The sequence below is a fragment of the Astatotilapia calliptera genome, chromosome 4 (genome assembly GCF_964374335.1).
Source record: "Astatotilapia calliptera chromosome 4, fAstCal68.1, whole genome shotgun sequence".
In the NCBI taxonomy this organism is placed as follows: Eukaryota; Metazoa; Chordata; class Actinopteri; order Cichliformes; family Cichlidae; genus Astatotilapia; species Astatotilapia calliptera.
Genome location: NC_137425.1, coordinates 16,019,421 through 16,040,349, shown reverse-complemented (window position 1 = coordinate 16,040,349; position 20,929 = coordinate 16,019,421). Strand labels below are relative to the sequence as shown.

Below are 20,929 nucleotides of genomic sequence, written 5' to 3'. Positions count from 1 at the left end.
AAATCTAAGTCCAGGTACATTTCTGGTGCTAAATATTCCTCGACCCTCCAGTGAGGCACGGAACTACAAAAACAACACTTATATTGATACAGTAGTCAAGCTGTGAGTGACAAGACTATATTTAGAGCTGTGGCTGGTGTTTGGAGATATCCTAGAGCCTCAGAAAGATCAGATTAACAGTGCAAGGTAGAAAGAGGGGGATCAAATGGAAAAGGAGGAGGAGGAGGGTGGCGGCGAGTAGGAATGAGATAGCACGAGACGGCCCCAAAGGGAAGTCTGTGTGACAGTGAAATCTCTGAGACTTCCTTCACTCAGCCTCCAATCTGTATGAGAAAATGGCTCCCACGTCTGTACGTTTGTATCCATGTTCCTCTTCTCTATGTCGTTGTCTTCATTTCTGTTTTCTTTTTTTCTGGTGGAGCGTCTCTTCCTCCTCCTCCTCCTCCTTCCTCTCCTCCTCCAGACTCTTTCTGTGGACAGCTATAGCTCAAGTCTCTGTGCCAAGAAGGACTCTTGTTTCACTGGAGTCTCTGTTTCACGCCCTTTCCCTTCATCATGGCACCAGCTCTCTCTTTCACCCGAGGAGCTGTGTACATAGTAGTGCTGTAAAGCTTTGCTTGCTTGTTTACCTTTTTTTCCCTTTTTTTTAAACTGTAGGCTGAGTTTAGATATCAGTGATTCATTGGAGAACTGACTGACCACTGCAAACTGATTTTATCTTCTTTTTTTAACTGGTTTGCTTTGTGTTTATACATTTGCCTGTTTGTTACATTATGCTTGTATTTTTTAAACTATAGCATTTTGGAAATGTTTCGCCAACACTAGATGTGCTTTTATTTTATTTTATTTCATTTTGAATTTTTTTGTTTGTTTGTTTGATTAAGGAAAAAATGTGAGTTGTCAATTATCAGGATTTATGTTGGTTGTACCTCCCACACTTTGCTGTTACGGGGATGCAAACGTGATTATGTTCAAATTTTCAAAAAGACAACAATGCCTATTGATAATTTTGCCACTTCATGCAGTAAATCATGACTTAGTCTGTGATATATTAGGGATAGCTATAAAAAAAAAAGAAAATGCAAAGCAGGCAGGGCTCAAGCCCACCAATAGTCAGTGCGCTGGCCCCTGATCTTACTAAGAAAAGACAAGGGGTCAATCCTTGACTACTGCTGTATGTTTATGTCTTACACACTGGCTATTCTAAAATAGGACTGCTACTTGCAGGCCAGCTTCATGCCCAAAGACAGCTTGTCCTGTTATACCAGGCTCTGTTTGGGCAGGCCTGGTCTGAAACAGGCTACAAGCCTCATATCCATGCAAGAAGAACTGTCCTCAGGGTTTTAGATGGTCAGCAGCAAAGAAACAAAGCTCCTGAGTATCAGCACTCAGAGCTGAGGGGGAGGGAGGTTTCAATTCTTGTGATGTTTTCACTCTATGTGGAGTACATAAAAAAAAAAAGAATAACATGATGTGACTTTGTAGACTTTGCACTCGTCAACTACCTATCTGTGCATGCTTATCACCATTTCTACATATATGACCTTTCTCAGACCTACTTTTGAATACTAACTATTTATGTAAAAGGTCATGTGGCAACAATCATACTTTCAGTGTATATCAGATGACACACTTAATGTCTGTGCGAGCTGGTTCTTGAGAAACAAAGGGAAATGGTCCAAAGCAGTATGATTCCCCAAAAGGAACAAAATGCCATCATCACTGGACCTAATAATAACTTCCTCTGTTAGTTTAAAGAGTTGAGGGTAAAAAAAAAAGTACAAAAAAAGGAGAATCGTCCGACTGATATTGTCTGTGTTTAAAATCAAATAGACTGTGGTGAGATTTTGCACACAACTTCTATGTTAAGTTTGTCGTCCCTGGGTAGCCCATTTGAAAACCCTTACTCCCTGGGGTTGACATGTCCTTGCCTGTACTCTCCTGATTTGTCTTGCCTTCAGACTGCTCCAGTGGGGCAGCTGACAGGGGTAATATTGGTTTTCACAGCTATGACTGTGCAGTGACGCAGCATGCCTATGTATAGAACTTGATTCCCCTGGTTAGAAAAAGACAAAAAAAAAAAACCAACAGTTAACTCTCTTGTTTCTGTAACCAATTCAGGACAAAAAAAGTTAAATAAAGGTGTCATATTTGTAGTTAACTTTTAATTGGATGTTGTGTTTTTTTCCTGATGACACATGGTAACAATAACAGCCAGGTATTATGGAAGAATAAAAAACTGCATGTGCTTTTCCCATTTTTGTCAAACCTTCGCAACGTTTCTGTCCATACAGATAAACCATTGAGTCATTGAATGTTTTTGCTTCTCATTCTGTAACCTAAAGCAGTTGGTTAGCCTAGCTTAGCTTAGCACAAACATGCGCAAAAAGGATGAAACCATTAGCCTGAACAAAAACGTATTCATGTGAAGTAATTTAATGAGATGCAACATGTTCAATTGTAAGCTTTAAGCATGTTTTTTGTTACCTTTGAACATGGACAGGCTAGCATAAAGAATTAGCATAGTCTTTATGCTAATTAAGCTAATAGGCATACAGATTCCATCTTTAACAGATAAACTACCCAATCAGACTCTTGACAAAAAATGTTCACTAATATCTGTAGCAAATTCTTGAATCACCCCTTGAATTCTTTACATTTTGCTTCCAGGAAGCTACTTTCTTGTAATATTTTAAAATTGTCTTGAGCAATAATTCTCCAAGTTCTTCTTTGGACACTGGTTGCTTTTTCACTCATTTAGTCCAGTCCTTGTACCTAACCATTTTCAGAGGAATTTTTTTGTTGTTGTTTGTTTTTGTTTGTTAAGCTACTTAACTCAACCTACAAGTAATTAAGCATTACAAAAGGCACCTAACTCAAAGGATGAACCAGAGGTTTGTCTATACATAACAGACAACTTCACAAAGAATTCTTTTACAATTTCTTTAGGCATCTTTAGGCACTTTGTTACTATTGCAAAAACACATAATTAGTTTAAATTTCTTTACTTGAATCTAGAAAAAAATTGCAAAGACAACACAGTTTGACTGGCATAAAATATTATTTCTCAACCAACAAGATGACTTACAAAGAGCTGTTAGCTGAACATTTGGCATATCCCAGTAGTTTGCAGTGTGTCCTCAAAAAAATGAGAAAACTGGAGTGGATAGGAAAAAATCCAGCAAATACCTCCCATGTGAGCAATGCATCTGACCCTTGATCCATCTACCATTCACCAAAGCCTCATCAGAAAAATAAAGTTCCATCAGATTTTGAGCTACAATGCAATGCTATGTGGAAAGCATCTGATTGGCAGCAGCTACATTTTTTAGCATGACAATGATCCCAAACACAATGCCAGTGCAGTAAAACCATACAAATAGAAAAGCATTGTGGAACACAGTCCGTCATGGATTAGCCTCTCCAGAACAACTTTGTTGAAGCAGTGTGGGGTCATCTTCACATCTTCAATGTGTTGAAAAATAAAGGGGGTTTTATAAAACACTGACTTTCATGCTCACCCCTATCCTGCACAGATTTCAATAAAATCATATAATCTACTTCCCATTTTCCCAGCAAAATATAAAGAAATGAGGGATGGCTCAAGTCTTTTGCACAGTATTGCATTTTCATAAATGGCTACTTTGTCCTTTGATGATAAAGATGGAAATATGAGTCTGTAGTTTAACTTTGGGCTACATGTTCTGGGTATTTGTCTGTCTGACATAGGCTTCTTTAATACATTCAGTGCATTCATAAGATCTTTTTGTTTTTACATTTTAAATGTGTAAACAAAGTTTTAACTAACACATCAGCCTGGAATCACAACCCAGAACCAGTTGTTATTTGTCTATGCTCTGACAGCTTGATGCCGAAACTACCTTCTGCTGCTGTGTGATCGGGTTTCAGTTGGGTACAGTTCTGCCAGACTTCATGGAGCTGGCTCCTCTATCAGATGTCCCCAGAATTAAATGGGCCGTTTTATCTCCTCACCCAGTGGCAGCTGTCTTCCAGGCATCCACATACCTGCAAAGGGAGATACATGACCCTCCCCATGACTCACTCTGAGGTGGTATGCTTCACTTGGTCAAGAAGCAGTTCATCATGAAACAGAAGATCAACCATCAGTACCCTCTCAGGTACGCTGGGTTTGTGGCGAGATGGAAAAATGCCAGGAGTGCACTTTATTCTTTCACTTTAATTGACACCCATAGTCAAGAGAAAACAGCTATAACCCGGACAGTCTTACAGGAAGAAGAACTGTAGAGTCACTTGAGCAGCAGTCTTTTAATTTTTGCAAATCAAATTTCATGATTTCTGAGGCTGATTCAAGATAAATATTTGAATGCCAACAGCTAGTAAAAACAAACAGCTGAAGGTGGCAGACTCAATGGGGATGATGCAAAATGTGCGCCTATTCGACACATTAGGCAGAAGACCAAAACAGCAGTAGGAAAATACTCCTACTAAGTAAGAATAAACAAAAGTTAAATACACCTCATACATCTATTTTTATGGTGTTATTTCATGTTGTGCGTGTAATGAGTAGCCAAGCCATCCCATGTTTCTGTGGCAGAAATGTTAAGTGACTTACTGATTAACAGGGTTTTATTTTTTAATCTCCTCAGCTGTGTTATTATATAACTATACATATATATGCACATATTCTCATATGTATTGTTATACAGGGCAAATTTACTTTAACCCTTTAATGTAATAAAAATCTAAGCATAATATCTAAGTGATGTTTTTCCAATTCTCTTTTATTCTCAGCTGTCTGACATGTCATTTCCTTTCCTGATAAACAGGATATAAAGCGGTGTGCCGTGTGCCGAGTCACCTTTGACTCTGGCCTCAATTTCTGGCTTGAGTGGAAATGCTATGACCTCTTTTGTGGTGTGATGTCTATTGCTAAGGAAAGAGGAAAGGACAGATCAAGGAAATATGGTTATCTTCCACTGAGCTGTCATCCAGAGGTGCGGAGAGAGAAATTATGACGCCCGTTACAAGAGGTTTCACTCCTGACAGTATAATATGTGAACCGTGCTATATGGTGTTCATTGGCTGGGTGAGACTCGTGAAGGGAAGTGATCCATCAAAAAGGCAATGAAAGCAATAAACTAATTAGACACGGATCTCAGACCATAAATCCTGGCCTGGCCATATCAAATTGGTTACAGGCATCTTTTTTATTCTTTTCTTTTTTTTCCTTAAACAGGGCTTGTTTGACTGATCACTTTAGGTCAATTTGACATCAGCCTAACAGAGTTTAATAGTGTTTAAACAGCAGAAAAAAAGCTTTTACACAAGGCTAATGATTCCAGTTACCAAGTCCCACCAGGGTAGCTCAGGTTGTGAGTTCCTAGTAACGATGGAGACCCTGCGATTAGTTTGTTGGACACAGACAGGAAATTAGTCAGACATGTAGAGGCTACTTCTTCCTTGACGTGCAGGCTGGGTCTGAGCCACTCACCAGGCTGTGGGCTCATATGGGTGGTGGGTGTGTGGACCGCGGTGCTCTGGGGAGTGGGGGAAACCACCTGGATGGACACATTGTTTCCAGGCTGGGGGCTTTCTGGAAGATCTGTCATAGCCGAACCCACTGGAGACAAACAAGAGATGTTCGGATATGTTTTCCAGGCAAAAAAGATCCTTACAATCTTTTAGGAATTTGACAGATTAGCTCATTTAAATAACAGGTTAAAAAATCTTGAATGTGTTAGCCTTTAAAGAATTTAGCAGAATTATCTGTTCCTTGCATAAAGGTTTTAATGATATCAAGCGAGTTCTTTTCAAGTGCAGTTTTTTAAGCAGAATAACTTGAAAAATTATGAACAGAACACGACTGAGACAAGTGCTGACACTTTCTCACTTTCACAGCTACAACGCTACTCTGGTTGCCTCTGCTGCTGCTATTGTTGTTATCAGTCAGTAAAGAGTGACAGCTTTGACACTGTTAAAGTAAGCATATCTATGAAAAACAAAAGCCGGTATCACTTTATAACAAATAATGCTATGAAGCATTATTAACGTATTAGTAAGGTATGTGTAGTTGCTTAATTTATCATTTATATAGCATTACTACTCTTCAGTATGCCATTTATAAATATAGATATATCATTATGACTAAAATTAGGATAATTACTAGCAGTGATAGCTGTACACAGTGTAAGAGTAACAGATGGATAAACACATCTGTATTTATAAATGTCAAACTAAGGAGGACTAATGATATATAAATGATGAATTAAGCACTCGCTAATACCTTACTAATGCCTAATAGTATGACATTATTATCAAGTGCTACCCAAGAGGCTGTCATGGAGTGCAAATTACGGTATCGTTTGCCCCTCACTCCAACCGGTCATGGCAGATGGCCACCCCTCCCTGAGCCTGGTTCTTCCTGTTAAAAGGGAGTTTTTCCTTCCCACTGTCACCAAAGAGCCTGCACATAGAGGATCGTATGATTGTTGGGGTTTTCTCTGTAGTATTATTGTAGGGTCTACCTTACAATATAAAGTGCTTTGAGGTGCTTTGAGGTGACACTGTGATTCGGTGCTGTATAAATAAAATGGAATTGAATTGAACTGTTTTATTTACAAGCTAATTATTGAAAAAGTGTGATGGAATTGCGGTTTTGGAAAAAAAATAACTTTTTTTTTTTTTTAAGATTTCAAAATGCATCCGTACATATAGAGAATCCAAATATGCAGTGATGGAGCCCTTCAGTATTTTTTTTGTTTTATCATCTGAGAATCATTTCCCTGATTCAGATCCCATGACTTATCTTTTAAAAAGCTGTAGTTTGGCATGGCGGGTGAAGAAAACCAAACCAAACAAAACAAAACAAGGGAGAAGGCCAAAACAATTAACAGATTTCTGTTGCTACTTCATTTCATGTTGATCTATTCAAAACAATGTCACCAACCACGTGATGTCACAAGCTGTTTTAACAGGGCTTAAACTGACGGTAAACAAGCACCAGTCAAGGACAGTCGAGGTGATTCATGAACTGCTGAGAGCTGCACCTGTCTAGTGCGATGTGACCTTTTGACATATCAGTGTGTGCATGTTCTTTGCTCTTTGCCTCATTGTTTTTCTCTCCATCTCTGACTAATTCTGATTTCAGACTATGAAGCGGCAGAGGAGGTATTGTACGCCGGCTTTCTCGGGTCAAATGAGATGAGCACAGCTGTTGTGGGACTTAAAGAATGAGCGTACAGTTGGAAGGGGAGCTTCCCTAAATTATTTCTCGCTCTCTTTTTAACTCTGCAAGTGCACCAAACATGGGTCATTTATGTGTCACAGTGCAGGAAGGCGACTTCTATAACATCCAAAAAACAAAAACAGAAGAAGCCGGCAAACAAACTGCAACTTCTGTCACTTTCTGTCTTTTTTGTTCTCTCCTATTTTCATCCATTGTAGACTCAGTTGAAAAGGTTGGAAAATGGTTTCCATGCAGGCCGACAGTCTGGACAGACGCTCATGCACTCTCTTACGCATGCACACCCATCCCCAGGCCCCCAGCTAGAATGTCAGGTCAGCAGTAGCAGCAGCGGCGGCGGTTAGCAGTGGCAGTGTGGCATGGCTGTCACACGCCCGTGGAAGAATGTTCGTCGGCCGCAGAGAGCGCCTTTGTTGTGTGGAATGCGTCTGTGGAAACAACCTGTGCTCATGATGCCACTGTTCTTTGTTTCTGAGCGACAAAAACTGAAACACTACCATGACTAGCGTTATTAGAGGGTGTGTGTGTTTATCATGACACACCGCCACAACCCCGTCAGATGGGCTGAAGCACGCCTCAGTGTATGAATGCTCCTGTATCTGGGTTAAATGCGAAGAGCAGAATAGATTAAATATAGATGTAATTGCTTCTTGAGGGTTTCTTTTTTAAAAACTATTTTCATATATTATTATCATATATTATTATTTTACAAAGCTTACATCTGGCGGTTATTTTTATCCTCCCATCTATAAAAAGTTCACCACAAAGTGCAGTAAATTATCAGGCAATTACACAGATTAGAGCACCAAACAGAGTAAAATGTAGAGATTGTAATTATTTATGGATTCATTCAAGAAGACAATTCCCAGTATTGCTCCAAACAGTGTGATGTTGACACACATCCATCCCTATTTATTTGTGGGTAGAAGATGAGTGTTGCCTCGTTGAATATATCAGTTCCCTAAGGGGGAGACAATACGACAACATTACTGTTGAGCTGTCTGCTGTAAGCACGGTGTAATCGGATTTCTTTCCTTCTGTGTCATTAGTCCTATTGTGCATGTAGGAGTTGCACCTTCTGTATCCTTATTATCGAAATGTTTGAAATCATTTACGTGGACCCGCTGGAAAAGTAGACAGCTGCAACAATGCAAAGTAGAGAGAAGCTTCTTTTAGTCATCTTTTGTTCTTTGCCATGTGTTTTGATTTTTCTGTCCACTTGCTAACTTGTTGTGATGCACCATGATGGTACAGCGTTCCAGTAGGCGCGTGGAAAAATAAATACAATGTCCCTAAAAAAAGACCAAGAATCTACCCCCGCTAGCTGCACAAAGACAGACAACTATTCGCACACATTCAATCTGGAAGTGCCAATTAACCTAACTGCACTAAGTGTGTATGTCTTTGAGTGTGGGAATAAGCTAGAGTACCCAGAGATAACCCACAAAGACACAGGCAGAACATGCAACTCTGCATGCAACACCCCAACCAGATTGCAGATTCAAACCAAGAACCTTTTTGCTGTGAGGCTAGAATTCTGATCATTGTGCCACCATTGCTGCTCTGCTGTTTGATGCATATTCAAAAAAATGTGACTTGATTTGCATTTTTAGTAACTTCTGGAATCAGCAGGGGCAGGATGCACCTAAAGGTGTTTTTAGCTATGCTCACATTCTGAAGAAGATGAAGCGAGGACAGCAAAAGCTACACATGGATGATGGTGCATTTAGTGGTCTGCCCCCAGTTGTTTGTAAGAAAGGTCTGGGTCTGCACTGCAGGCAGGCCGTGTTTCTTCTACTACAGTGCTGGCACAGTGCTGTTATAGAGGCAGTATGTGGTTTGGCATTGTTTTGCTGAAATATGCAATGGGAGAATGTGTTGCTCTAAAACCTGTATATACCGTTTAGTATTGATGGTGCCTTTCCAAATGTGCCAGCTGTCAATTCCATACACACTGATGGGACCCCCATGCCATCAGAGATGCAGGTTTTTGAACTTAGCACTGGTCTTAAGCCGGGTGGTCCCTCTCATCTTTAGTTCACGGGATGCGCCATGTTCCAAAATAAATGTCCAATTTCAGTTTGTCTGACCACAGAGCAGTTTTCCATTTTTTCTCAGTCCATTTTAAATGAGCTTTGGTCCAAAGATGACAGCAGCATTGTTGGGTCATGTTCATATGTGGCTTCCTTTTTTTGATGATGGAGCTTTAATGTTTCTTTCATGTCCATCAAAGAATCATGCCTGTTTTTAATGCCTGGGTGACCTGAAGATCACAGGCATCCAATGCTGGTTTTCAGCCTTGTCCCTTGTACACGGAGATTTCTCTTGATTGAAGTCTTTACAATTTTACATTTAGGAACATTATTCTAAAATTGGTCCACAATTTGAAGAAACAGTTTTTGGTAAACCTCTGCCCAACTTTACTTCTGAGAACCTCTGCCTCTCTAATATGTTCTTTTTAGACCCACTCCTGTTACTGACCTGCTGCCAATTAACCTAATTAGTTGCAAAATGTTCCTCCAGCTGTTTTTGTTTAGCACAGCTTCCTTTTCCAGTCTTTTTTCCCCAACATCGCCAATTTTTTAAGATGTGTTGCTGTCATGAAATTCAAAATGAGCTAAGATTTACTTAAAATGGTACATGTTATACCTCATAGGAATGTTAGTAGGTTACTCTGCAACCATCCTGACATTTCAGTCTATGTCCTGTCAAAAAAAATACAGCATTAAAATTTGAAATAAACACTCGACCATATCATCTATTTAAAATGACTTTTTGATAAAGGAGTTGTTGTTTGAGTCCACTGTATACTCAGTTTGTTTTGGTATCAAATTAGGTATCTGTATTGGTATTGTGGCATCCTCATTGGTGACTATATCAGTGAATTCAGCTCAGTATGCTAATTTGTACAAAGCACAAAGATGATAAGAATTTCATTATACTAGCCAAAGGTATCAAGGGTATGGTGATGTTAGAAGAAAAAAGTTGGAGGTTCTCCAAAGTTCTTTGGCTTCTTATGAAGCCCCCACAGAAAATCCTGTTTGTGTGCTTGTTTTTTTTTCTCTATTCTTTATTAGTACAAATAAATTTCTTTTGCTGAACTTTGCAACAGTCGTGTTTTTTTCCCTGCAAGCCTACTTGGATTTAAGAAAGTGCATGTACAGTGTACCACTCTGTTCTTATGCAAGCTTCCAAAGACAACGTGTAGTCATCATCCTTTAACTCTAATGCTTGTCAGTCACAGTGGACATGGGTCTGCATTCTCAGCTGCTCTTCCCTGTCCTTCATATGTGCACAGTGCACACATAGACACACACACTCGCCACAGGCAAAGACGTACACATCACTTTACCCTCGTCTCAGACTTCATCCCCTTCCCCTCTACACTCTGTTACTCCGCTCTTTCCACACATGAATCCCCCCCCCCATCATCTGCCGTCGCTGTCACACAAGCGTAGCCTGAGCCCTCAAGACATTTTCTTTCTCTTTTTCATTTGCAATCTTCTCTCTCAATTACTTACTTTCTCCCCATGTCTGCTTCTCTTTCTCCGTCACTGCCCTCATTCTCTCTGTGTGTCACCGCTCCCAGAATCCTCGTCTTTCAGCTTTAAAAATCAAAGCCCTGTTGGCGTGAATATCTCTGCAGCCGTTTATATGTGTGAAACTCTATTTGTGCACAGGCTGACACACCGCACTGTATGCGTATTTATTTTTGTAAATCTAAATATTGTATGGACTGATTTCTATGCAGTCTAGTACCTTTGTATGAATATCAGCAGCTTTTGTCAGGCACTGAAGAGAATTTGATAGTAGTAGATATAATGCTACTAGCAAGCCTGAGGGCTGGCATTCAGTGATATCATGTGAGTGTGTGTGTAAGCGTATGTGGGCTTACCTCGTCTCTCTTGTTTCGCCCAGAACTGCTTGACAGTTTTGCCAATGTCACGGGTCTCTCTCAGTTTTTTCTGCCACTGGCGCATCTCCTGAACATCTGGCTGTGCCCTGATCTATAACAATCACAGGACACGTGCAAAGGGCGCACATGCATAAATTCACATGAGCAAACATCATCAATAACTTAATTGAGCCACAAGCTAATCAGTGTTAGTAAGCTGTTAGGACTGTTTAAAGAAGGTTATTTAGAAAGTCTGTTACAGTATATGCTTTAGTTACTAACATTAAGAACATTTCCAGGGAGGGTTAAGTAAATAAATGTTCTTTTTAAATGATTATTTCATTTATTATTGGAAAAAAATATCCAAACCTACCTGAATTTTTGTGAAAAAGTCACTCCTTAAACTAGTTGTGCCACACTTGGCAGCAAGAACTACAGTCACACTTTTGCGATAACTGGCAAAGAGTCTTTTTCACTGTGGAGGAATTTTGGCCCACTTTTCTTTACGGAATTGTTTTAATTCAGCCAAATTGGAGGGTTTTTATGAACGGCCTGTTTAAAGTCATGCCAAAGCATCTCAATCAGATTCAACTCTGGACGTTGACTAGGCCACTCCGGACATTCTACTTCAGGATTTTCTGGTACAGAGCAGAATTCATGGCTCCATCAATTGTGCCAAAACCTGCTTATGTAAGCCATTTGGTCAGATCTCCATGCAAATATGTGGTCCAGTAATACTGATTGCACTGTGGTTGAAACACATACTGCAACTTACACATCTTGCCTACACCATGCTGCAAAAATAAATGAAAACAATAAGCCAAGCAAGTGATAAAATCCTATTTCCTATTTTAAATTTAATTAATTAATTAATTTTAATGCATTTTAAAATGTTAGGCCTTACTATGAGATTAATGAAGAGCTTCTAAGGATTCACAGGAACCCTGATTCAGCCTAATCCAGGCTGTATGAATTATGCTTCTGTTCTTGGATGAAACTACTGCAGCTGTTGTGTTTGGTTTTGTGTGTGTGTGTGTGTATGTGGGCTGCAGGACTTCCTGAAAGATTACCGAGCAAGTTTGATGTTGCAAATGTGAATAAAATATCTGTAAAGGGGTTCACCTCCTGTTCATATTTATCCCTCCTCCTTCTATTCTTCTCCCACTAACTAGTCCTCCTACTCCTCCTTTTTCTTTCCTCTATGCTCTTTGTACTCAACTATCTCTGACAGGCTTCTTTCTTCCCTGGGTGGTAGATCTCTCCTCAGATACTGTCTTTCATACTAACACATTACTCTCCCTTGATTCCCCAACACATCAGTATTTCTTCCCTCTCCATCCACCTCTCTTCACTCTGAATTCTCTCCCACCTCTCTTCTCACCAGTCTCCTTTCACTCTGCTCCATTCAACCCCAACTTTCTCCTAAGTGCCTGGTTATGTGGCAACAAAAGTGTTGCTATTGTACAAAAGTGGGTCTGTTATATAAGCCTGGTGATAGGTTTAGGAATGGGTAAAACTAGAGCGCTCCAATAGTTCATTCACGGGGTGTCACAGTGCTGCAGCAGCCTCTCTGCTGATGGGAGCAAACCATAGAAATGGAAATGAGGGGTGAGGGTCAGAGGGAGGAGGGGTGGTTAAGTCTGTTGTGTTTGCTCACCATCGCTTGTGTGCTTTATTTGTGTCTGTGTGCCATTTCTTCTCTGTCACTCTTCACTGATGTCCTCCATAAATCTTGTATTCTCCCTTTCTGCTTCTGATGCTGTCAGCTTCTCCGAAATGATGGAAATGGAGCAAAAATCAAAGTCAGTTCTTGGAAAGCTGACTTTATGAATACACTAGCTTTCTGCAGGATGCTGACAGCTTGTGTATGACAGCAGGAGACAAAGGGCTGAGTTGTATGTGTGTGTGTGTGTGTGCGCCTGAGTTTTCTGAAGCCTGTCTGTGTGCATCAGCACAGCTGATTTGCAGGGCTAAGTTATTTTGACCCTGGGCACGAAGCCTGGTTAAGAATGTTGACGTTTTACTTGTACTGCGTGTTAGAATATATGCATCTCAACTTCATCGTTTTTCACAGTTATTTATACTCATTTGAATTCTTAGTGAAACTTCGCTAACGCGTTATCTTCTTGATATAATCATACGTGCTGATGCACTGCTCACGTGGCAGAGCCTGGTTTTGTGTGCATGTGACTCAGTCCTCTCATGCTGTATGTTTGCATGAAGGCTGGGATTAGAGTGATTAGAAAAATTACCGAGACACTGCAAGGGCCACTGTTATCACACACCACATTATCCACAATTGCATACAACATTATGGTGTGCACGCACACGTTGCAGTCTCGTAACTCAGCCTTTCAAGCTGCATTCCTTTCCAGTGTAAAGCTGACTGTGAGACTGAGCTCCTCACCCGGGGAAGTGGCTGCACGACCAAGTGCATAAAGACACAGCCACAGTCTGCTTTATTTTCCCTTCACACTCCACCCATCCATCATCTTTGTGTTCACCACAGCTTCCTTCAAGGCTTAACCAGCCCAGTGACCTGTGGCCTGTATTCATGCCCCTGTAGACTGAGTCACAATAAGCAGTTGCACTGCCACCCTACTGTCCTAAAGGTAAAAAATACTTACATTTAAATAAGAACTAAGACAAATGTAGGCACAGATAAATGCACAAGTGAAAATATGAGACATCAGCCCATTTACAGGAGGGTAAGCATGGACCAAGCCTGAGACATATCTTCTGCATGAGTGTCACTGCACGTGGTACATCAAATTGACTTAACAGCGAACCACATTTAAAACCATTCATCTATTGCTGCCCTTGGACCATTGAACTGGAATCATAGACCTACTTCTACTGTTGACTATGCAGTACTCTGGGGAGGGGCAAGTGTGTGTGTGTGTGTGTGTGTGTGTGTGTGTGTGTGTGTGTGTGTGTGTGTGTGTGTGTGTGTGTGTGTGCACATATATGTGTGTGTTTCTTTCAACCAGCTCTATTCGTTTATGTCAGGAGGAATACAACTCAGCAAGTGCCCCATTTCTTAATATCTGAAGCTGCAGTACAAGAAGGAAGGAAAGGTCTATTAAAAGGCCTATGAGAAAGAAAGCCGATGAAACCCAAGATTTTTGCTATTCTGTTGAATTAATTCTACTTATGTGGTGCCAATTTACAACAACAGTCACCTCAAAGCACTTTGTATAAAAATGTCAAGACCCAAGAGAGAAATAGAGAGAAAACACTTTTGAAAAGTAGCACTCCATTTTCACAAGCAGAGACCTCAGGCAGAACCAGGCTCAGGAAGTGGCAGCCATCGACCACGACCAGCTGCCGGCTGGGGATAGAGGTGACAGATAGGAGAGGAAAAGTAGAGTAGGAAAAACGACACATTCTGGAAGCAGACAAAAATTAATGCATGAGGAATGTAAAAAAAGGGAGTATCAGTGAGAAAGAAGATGTATGAGCCTTTTAAAAAAGTTTTTAAGATGACATCATCAAACATTGTTGAAACATGCACAAGAAAGAACGTTTTTCACTGTTTGGTTGCAAAGTTGTATAAAGCCTACTATATGTCATATACGTGGTACAGTGTATACACTGCATAATGACACCAACGCTGTCTTGGACTGGACAAAGCTAGAAGTATTCTGGCTGGTTGCAGCTAGCTAACTAACTGCCTTACATCACCCTTCACTAGAAAACATCAAGTTTACTTTTTACATTTTAGCCATTCTAAGTGTCACAAAACCAGATTTATCCAGGAGGTGCACATTGGGTAACAGGATAGGGCTGGCAATTAGTTAGCCAATGAATGCCGAATTTCACGGTCAGCTCTGGCCAATGCTTATCACATCTGGTTTCAAAACAACAAAATCATGACAATGAAAACACTTCGAAGTTTCAAAATAGGACAGGTGATGTCACGGTGGCTACATCCTTGTTTTATACTGTGTGTGGTTGTATCAGACTTTTCATCTACCAAACTCTCCAGTGGAAATCAACTGATGGTATTTGTTTCAAGTTTTCACTACAGAAAAAGGACCCTCCCCCTCCCCCCAAAAAACTGACTTAGGTTTGATTTTTTTTTTTCCAGTCAGATAAAAGGTGCGCTGCAGCTGAGATAAGGCCAGCCACATAAATAAATCTGCAACTGGAGCCAGTGGAAATGGCAGTGATGATGATAAAGGGCAAAGCTACCAGACCACAACCCACTAATATTGACAGTCTAATTGCAATGGGAATTTATTACACTACAGCCACACTACTCTAGCTCAGCTGAATAATCCTGAGAAGTCTTAGTGATCAGAGGAGACTGTGTATGTGTCCATGCTTGCACATCAGTGTGCATTAGAGTAGCAGGCATGGATGAATGGATTATAGTTAGGTTAAGGTACACGGTGTAAAGAAGATTATATAATATGTTTAGACCTAGGAGCTCTTAACAGTTATACGTGAGTGAAACAAAAGACAAATGCACTGTCTGGGTCATGAGTTTGCATCTGTGTCTATGAGTGTTTGTGTGTGCGTCTGTGTGCGCTCCAGCACTGCTCTGCTTCAGCCCTCAGCGTTTTGATGAAAGAGATTAATAATGGAGGGATAAAATTCCACTCTGCAAAAATACTCTCATGCCCCTTCCTAGTCTTCAGTCTGTCTGTCTTTCTTACCAGAACACTCACGCACACACGCACACACACACACACCCTCTGCAGTCAGCGCTGCGTCAAGCTGGTTATATAACGGCCGAGGGTGTAAGTGTGAGGGGGGGAATGGGGTGCGTGTGGAGGCAGATGGGGGTGAAGTGAACAGAGTGCACTGATCTTATACTGACTATATATTACAGGAAAATCCCACAATCCTATTATGCTCTAATAAACTATCCTCAAGCACATAAAATCAGACAGAGAGGCAGATTTGAGTGAAACATTCCTTGGAATTCTTTACTTAGAAATTAGATTTGTGAGCTACGACATCTTGATTGCACGCTGGTGTAAGAATAATTCTGTAATAGTTATGTTTAATGATCCCAGTAGAAGTTTAACAAGGCACTGGTGCTTTACAGTTCACTCGGTTTGTGCTGACGTGCTCGTCCCTCCTCTGCTGCCCACTCCGCTGTTAACTGCCGTTTTTCTCAAGTCAAGGTGAGAGCAGTCGAAACACACTACAGTGCCTGTCAGGACCAAACAAAAATTCTGCTCCGCTCCATGTAGCCTAAATAAGTCATGATCCTAGAGGCGTCTTCCAAGAGGCCAACGCTCAGCTGCAGACCCTGATTGTGCTGCATCTCTCTCCCTTTTCCCACCCCCTAGAAGAACTGCATCTTCCTACTCTGACACCACTTTGCAACATCAGCTCGCCTCTTTCCTCCCGTTTGCCATCCATGCGAAAGTGTTCCAAACATAGACCAACCATCATCCTTCCTCATAATCCTCCCATTCCCTCACTCTGTCTCTACCCACTCTCTCTCTCTCTTTCCCTGAATCCCTTGGGGTGTTCAGCTGCAGTCCTATCAGTGGCCCTGCTGAACCTCTTATTTCAGGGTAAACATACAGCAAGGAGTGACAGACAGCTGGCTCACTGCTGCCACCACATGTGGGCAGAGATCAATTATATTTTGTTGTTCATGGAGAAAATAAAAAAGGCAAATAAGAGGGAGTGCTGCCCTCTGCTGGTGCCCCAGCAGTTCACGACACACATTCGATCCATCTTTTTTTATGCCCGCATCCACACTTTTATCTTCAGGCCCACATGTGCAAGAACATTTTCAAATCATTCAAATGTAATGCAATTGTCCACGTCGGTGCAGCTGGCATCTTTTCCTCTCAGTGGTTTGTGCAGCCACACTAAGGCTGAATCCTCCCACAAGCACTTCGGATAAGAAACGCACAAAAGAAGAGGTTCTGTCAAGACAAACAAAACATGACCCTTGCTTATCCTTACACCACAGGAGCTGGCGTTTATCTGTGTGTGTGTGTGCGTGCGTGCGTGTGTGTGAGGGAGAAAGAGTGACAGAGAGAGATGCTGCTGTTTGCCTCTGGAAGTGTCTGTGCATATCTATTTATATCACAGCACAGAGTGCTTCAGACCACAACACCCACACAGGAGGGATTTAAAGCCTGGCATCACTGATGACATAATCAAGCTGCTGAATGAAACTGCAGCCCCTGTGGAAGAGGGGGCTCTTTAAGGGGATGGGATTATACAACAAGACTGACAACAACAAGACTGTTGGCCGATGCACGCTTAGCGGGAGCCTATTGTAGCCTAACAGACACGCACACACACAGGGTCGCTGTGCTCTTGTGGGATGATTGCCGGACTCCTACACACTTTCTTCTTCAAAATGTTATCTTATGTCCACACTGTGAATTCTTTGATGAGTTTGTGAAGTTGGTCAAGGAGGCAAAGCTAAAGTTGTGTGTCAGTGAAATGTAAAATGCATCCAAGACTATGCAATGCAACCTCTTCATTCCATAAAACGTCCCTCAGTTCTTAAAGTTTAGGTTTCCTGTTTATTTTTTCACACTTTTTGGTGCTTTTCAGACCTGTCATTCTGCAAACCCCAGCCCTTTTTATAAATGTTGGGACAGAAAGCCTGTAAAAAGCACTCAGCTTCCAGTCATGTCCAACATACCTTGTATCCTCTCCAGAAAGCCTGGATGAGCAGAGCAGCCTCGCACTCAGTGAGCCGCAGAAACAGAGGAGTGGGCGGCCTGGGACTGGAGGACGGAAGGAAATGGAAAAGAAAGAGTGATGAGACAAGAAAGGAGAGCGTACATGGAGTTTGTGTGTGTGTGTGTCATAGCTTATAGTTGCTTTGTGCTATAAACCATAGATGTCAAACATATTTTACATCGTGGGCCCATTACATCCCACTTTGATTTTAAAGTGGGCCAAACCAGTGAAACGTGGTGTTGTAAGATTGGCCATGGGGGAGCTCTTTATCATGCTGCAAAACGTTGGAAGATAGAATTAAAAGTCCTAAATTTATGCTCACCTTCACATTTTCTAGAATTGCCCATTGGGCCAGATTGAAGTCTTTGGAGGGCTGATTCTGGCCCTCGGGCCTTATGTTGGACACCTCTGCTACAGACACTGGATTAAAAACTGTACACTGTATGTTTTTGTACAATAACTTCAGTACATGTTATGAAAATTTCACGTTATTTTACAAATACTAAAGCTAAGAATATTCCCTTGAAATGTTTATTCTATTTTAGTCAGTTTTGCAACTCCTAGCGTTTTTATTTTATTCTCGTTTACTAAAATGTTTTTTCACACCCAGTTTTAGTTTTGTCTTTGTTAGCTATAATAACCATGGTGTGCAAACTGAAGAGATACTCACTGCATCCCAAGCCAGTCCTTGACAAAGGGGATGTCATGAAAGCTCACTGGTTCCTGTCCACTCCTGCGAGGGTTATGGCTGAGGAAGGATGAAAAACGTGAAACGTGCAGTGTTTCACATACACAGCACTTTCAATGTGACATCAGAGAGAATCTATGTGGTGAGGTGAGGGTAGTACTACAGAGTGCAGAGTGAGGTGTGTGTAGGAGGACTCTTACTTGTAGAGCCACTCAGTCAGAAAGTCACATGGGTTAAACGCTGTTATTTTCCTCTGAAATAAAAAAGAGACTGCCCTACATTCAGCATCTCCCTTGACTATAAAGCAGCAAAATGTACAAGCGTTAAAACAACAAAGCTCCCATTTTGGTGTCTGTAAGCACTGAATTGTTTTTTAGATCCCTCTACTGGCTAATTATTCCTGTACAGCATTTAAATTGATCAGACTACCGCCCAATGTCAGGTTCATGGCACAGATGCACTAAACTAATTACTCTTAAATATTAAAATATTATTGTTGTTATCCGTGAACTTTCAAATTTACCATTTTCCTAAAGAAAAGCAGAAAAAAACCAATAAAATTAATTATTAGCTTTTGATTAAGATGTCAAATTATGGTTATTTACTTCCTGAACAGAAAAAAAAATATTTTAGTGGTTGATTTTTATCCTTGATTAATTTCTGATTTCTCAGAGGTCCAATTGTAGGATTACAATTGATTTTTATTAAAGACACTTAGACCTCAAAGCAGCCATTTTTCTGGGCTTCTCTTAGCAAAGCCTCCAGTCCAGGTACCAACACTGGAAACACTTTCTTCTCCAAGAAACGCGTGACAGGATCTGACACAAGCACAACATTTTAAAGACAGAATTATAATGATGGCAAATATGTATTAATACTTACAGTTTCACATTACAGGGAGAGCAGCTATGTATCTTACTTTCAGGGACTTGGGGAAAAGGTGTAGTTTCAGCAGTTGGGGGGCGATTCTGCCGTGAAGGATGAGGTCCTTCTAATGCAGAGTATCCAGGGAGAGCACAGCAAACATCGGGCTCATCCATAAGTACCTAACCAAAGCAATCATTCAACTTTCATGAACAATTTAGACTTCAAAAATAGTTTAAAAAATAATTTATTTTATAGTTTTCTGTTATAAACCATATAAAAATGGAGGAGCTATTTTGCACTTCAAGCAATATTTATAAATCCCCATCAGTTAGGTTCACATTTTGTCTCAGGGCAGCTGTAATTTACACATCACATGTATGTGTTAGGGTTTTGCGCATGACGGAGAATGCATTTGAATACCCAGCTGGCCCAGTTATCTCAAACGAGGCTGACACAGGATCCAGATTAAATCCCACAGATTTGTATTTGCACACATCACGTCGTCTGTGTGTACTTACGCTGTGCCGGGAGAGCTGGGTGCTCACAGAGCTGGCCTCTGTCCACGCAGGGCTGGGACCGCTGTGCTGTTCGGCCTCAAACTCTACAAAGACACAGTGAACACGTGAACCTTTGTTTTTCTGTTTCACCACAGGGACAAACAGATCAGGCCGTACCTTCACACATTTTCTGCAAAAATTATTTCTTAGTACAGATGATCTCTGCCATTATCTATGTTAACTCAAGCGGTTGCCATGGAGTCACCGGTAGGTGTGCTCACGTGACTTCCGGTGTAAACAAGTCCGACACAGCGCTTCAGTAATCGATGAAAATATACTGAAACGATGCAATGCATAGAAAATAAACCGAGTCGGGGAGGGGGGTTGGCCCTAAAATGCTACTGCTGCTTTTGTGGTTCTCATATCTTTGTTTTAAACTTTCAGCTGTTGCAAAATTAGGAAAATGACTTCTAGTTTCCATGTAACCACTGGAGGGCAGCAGATAACTACATACATGTATCGATCATATAACTCTTAGATTAATGATAGGAGTTAAGGAGAAATAATCCTATAAAGGCGTATTTACCTAACAATACTGCGAGACTCAGAAAGAAATAGTTCAGCAAAGACACACTGAATAATGGCAGTCACTAAAGAGTATGCCGTGTTTTTTTAGTTTGTTTCCTAACAATAATAAAGGAGTCAACGTGCGTAAAAAAAAAGAAGAAGACTGTTTTTGAATAATAAAGTACTATGCAAGTTTTGAGAGACCACTCATTTCTATAAATCTTGCTTCCAAGGAGACAGGCTTTCTTGTACAGGTTATCAGAAAGTCTTTCAAAGCTTTTCTTTAGACACTGGCTGCTTTTTCACTAAACACAGACCTATGATTCATTCACAACCCTAACTCCAGGGATGAACCAGAGCTGTGCCTACAGTTGATTCTAAAAAAATGCCAAAGATAACACAGCTTAGCATTTTTGCACCAGCAAGGTGACTCCCAAAGAGCAACTGGCCAAAACTTTCTATCTGTAAAATACAGATAGTATTTGGGGTCAGTTTCAGCCAATGATGTTGAAGATCTTGTC

General features: G+C 40.9%; 1 protein-coding gene across 4 annotated transcripts; it reads right to left on the bottom strand.

Annotated features, from left to right (window-relative positions):
- Window positions 1-3,816: 3,816 nt before the first annotated feature.
- iqck (IQ motif containing K) lies at window positions 3,817-20,155 on the bottom strand. 4 transcript variants are annotated; one of them, XM_080300319.1, is made up of 10 exons: window positions 20,019-20,155; window positions 19,863-19,945; window positions 19,397-19,523; window positions 19,198-19,295; window positions 18,678-18,730; window positions 18,460-18,537; window positions 17,749-17,833; window positions 11,121-11,232; window positions 5,474-5,602; window positions 3,817-4,026 (listed from the first exon to the last, which is right to left on the bottom strand). In XM_080300319.1, the coding sequence occupies exons 1-10, from the start codon at window positions 20,026-20,028 to the stop codon at window positions 3,968-3,970; spliced, it is 834 nt and encodes a 277-aa protein (XP_080156445.1). In that variant the 5' UTR covers window positions 20,029-20,155; the 3' UTR covers window positions 3,817-3,967. The 4 variants fall into 4 exon arrangements, with proteins under 4 accessions (XP_080156445.1, XP_080156446.1, XP_026020798.1 ...); XM_080300320.1 differs by lacking the exon at window positions 3,817-4,026 and adding an exon at window positions 5,138-5,380; XM_080300321.1 differs by lacking the exon at window positions 3,817-4,026 and adding an exon at window positions 6,308-6,445 and having other exon boundaries at window positions 5,471-5,602.
- Window positions 20,156-20,929: the final 774 nt, after the last annotated feature.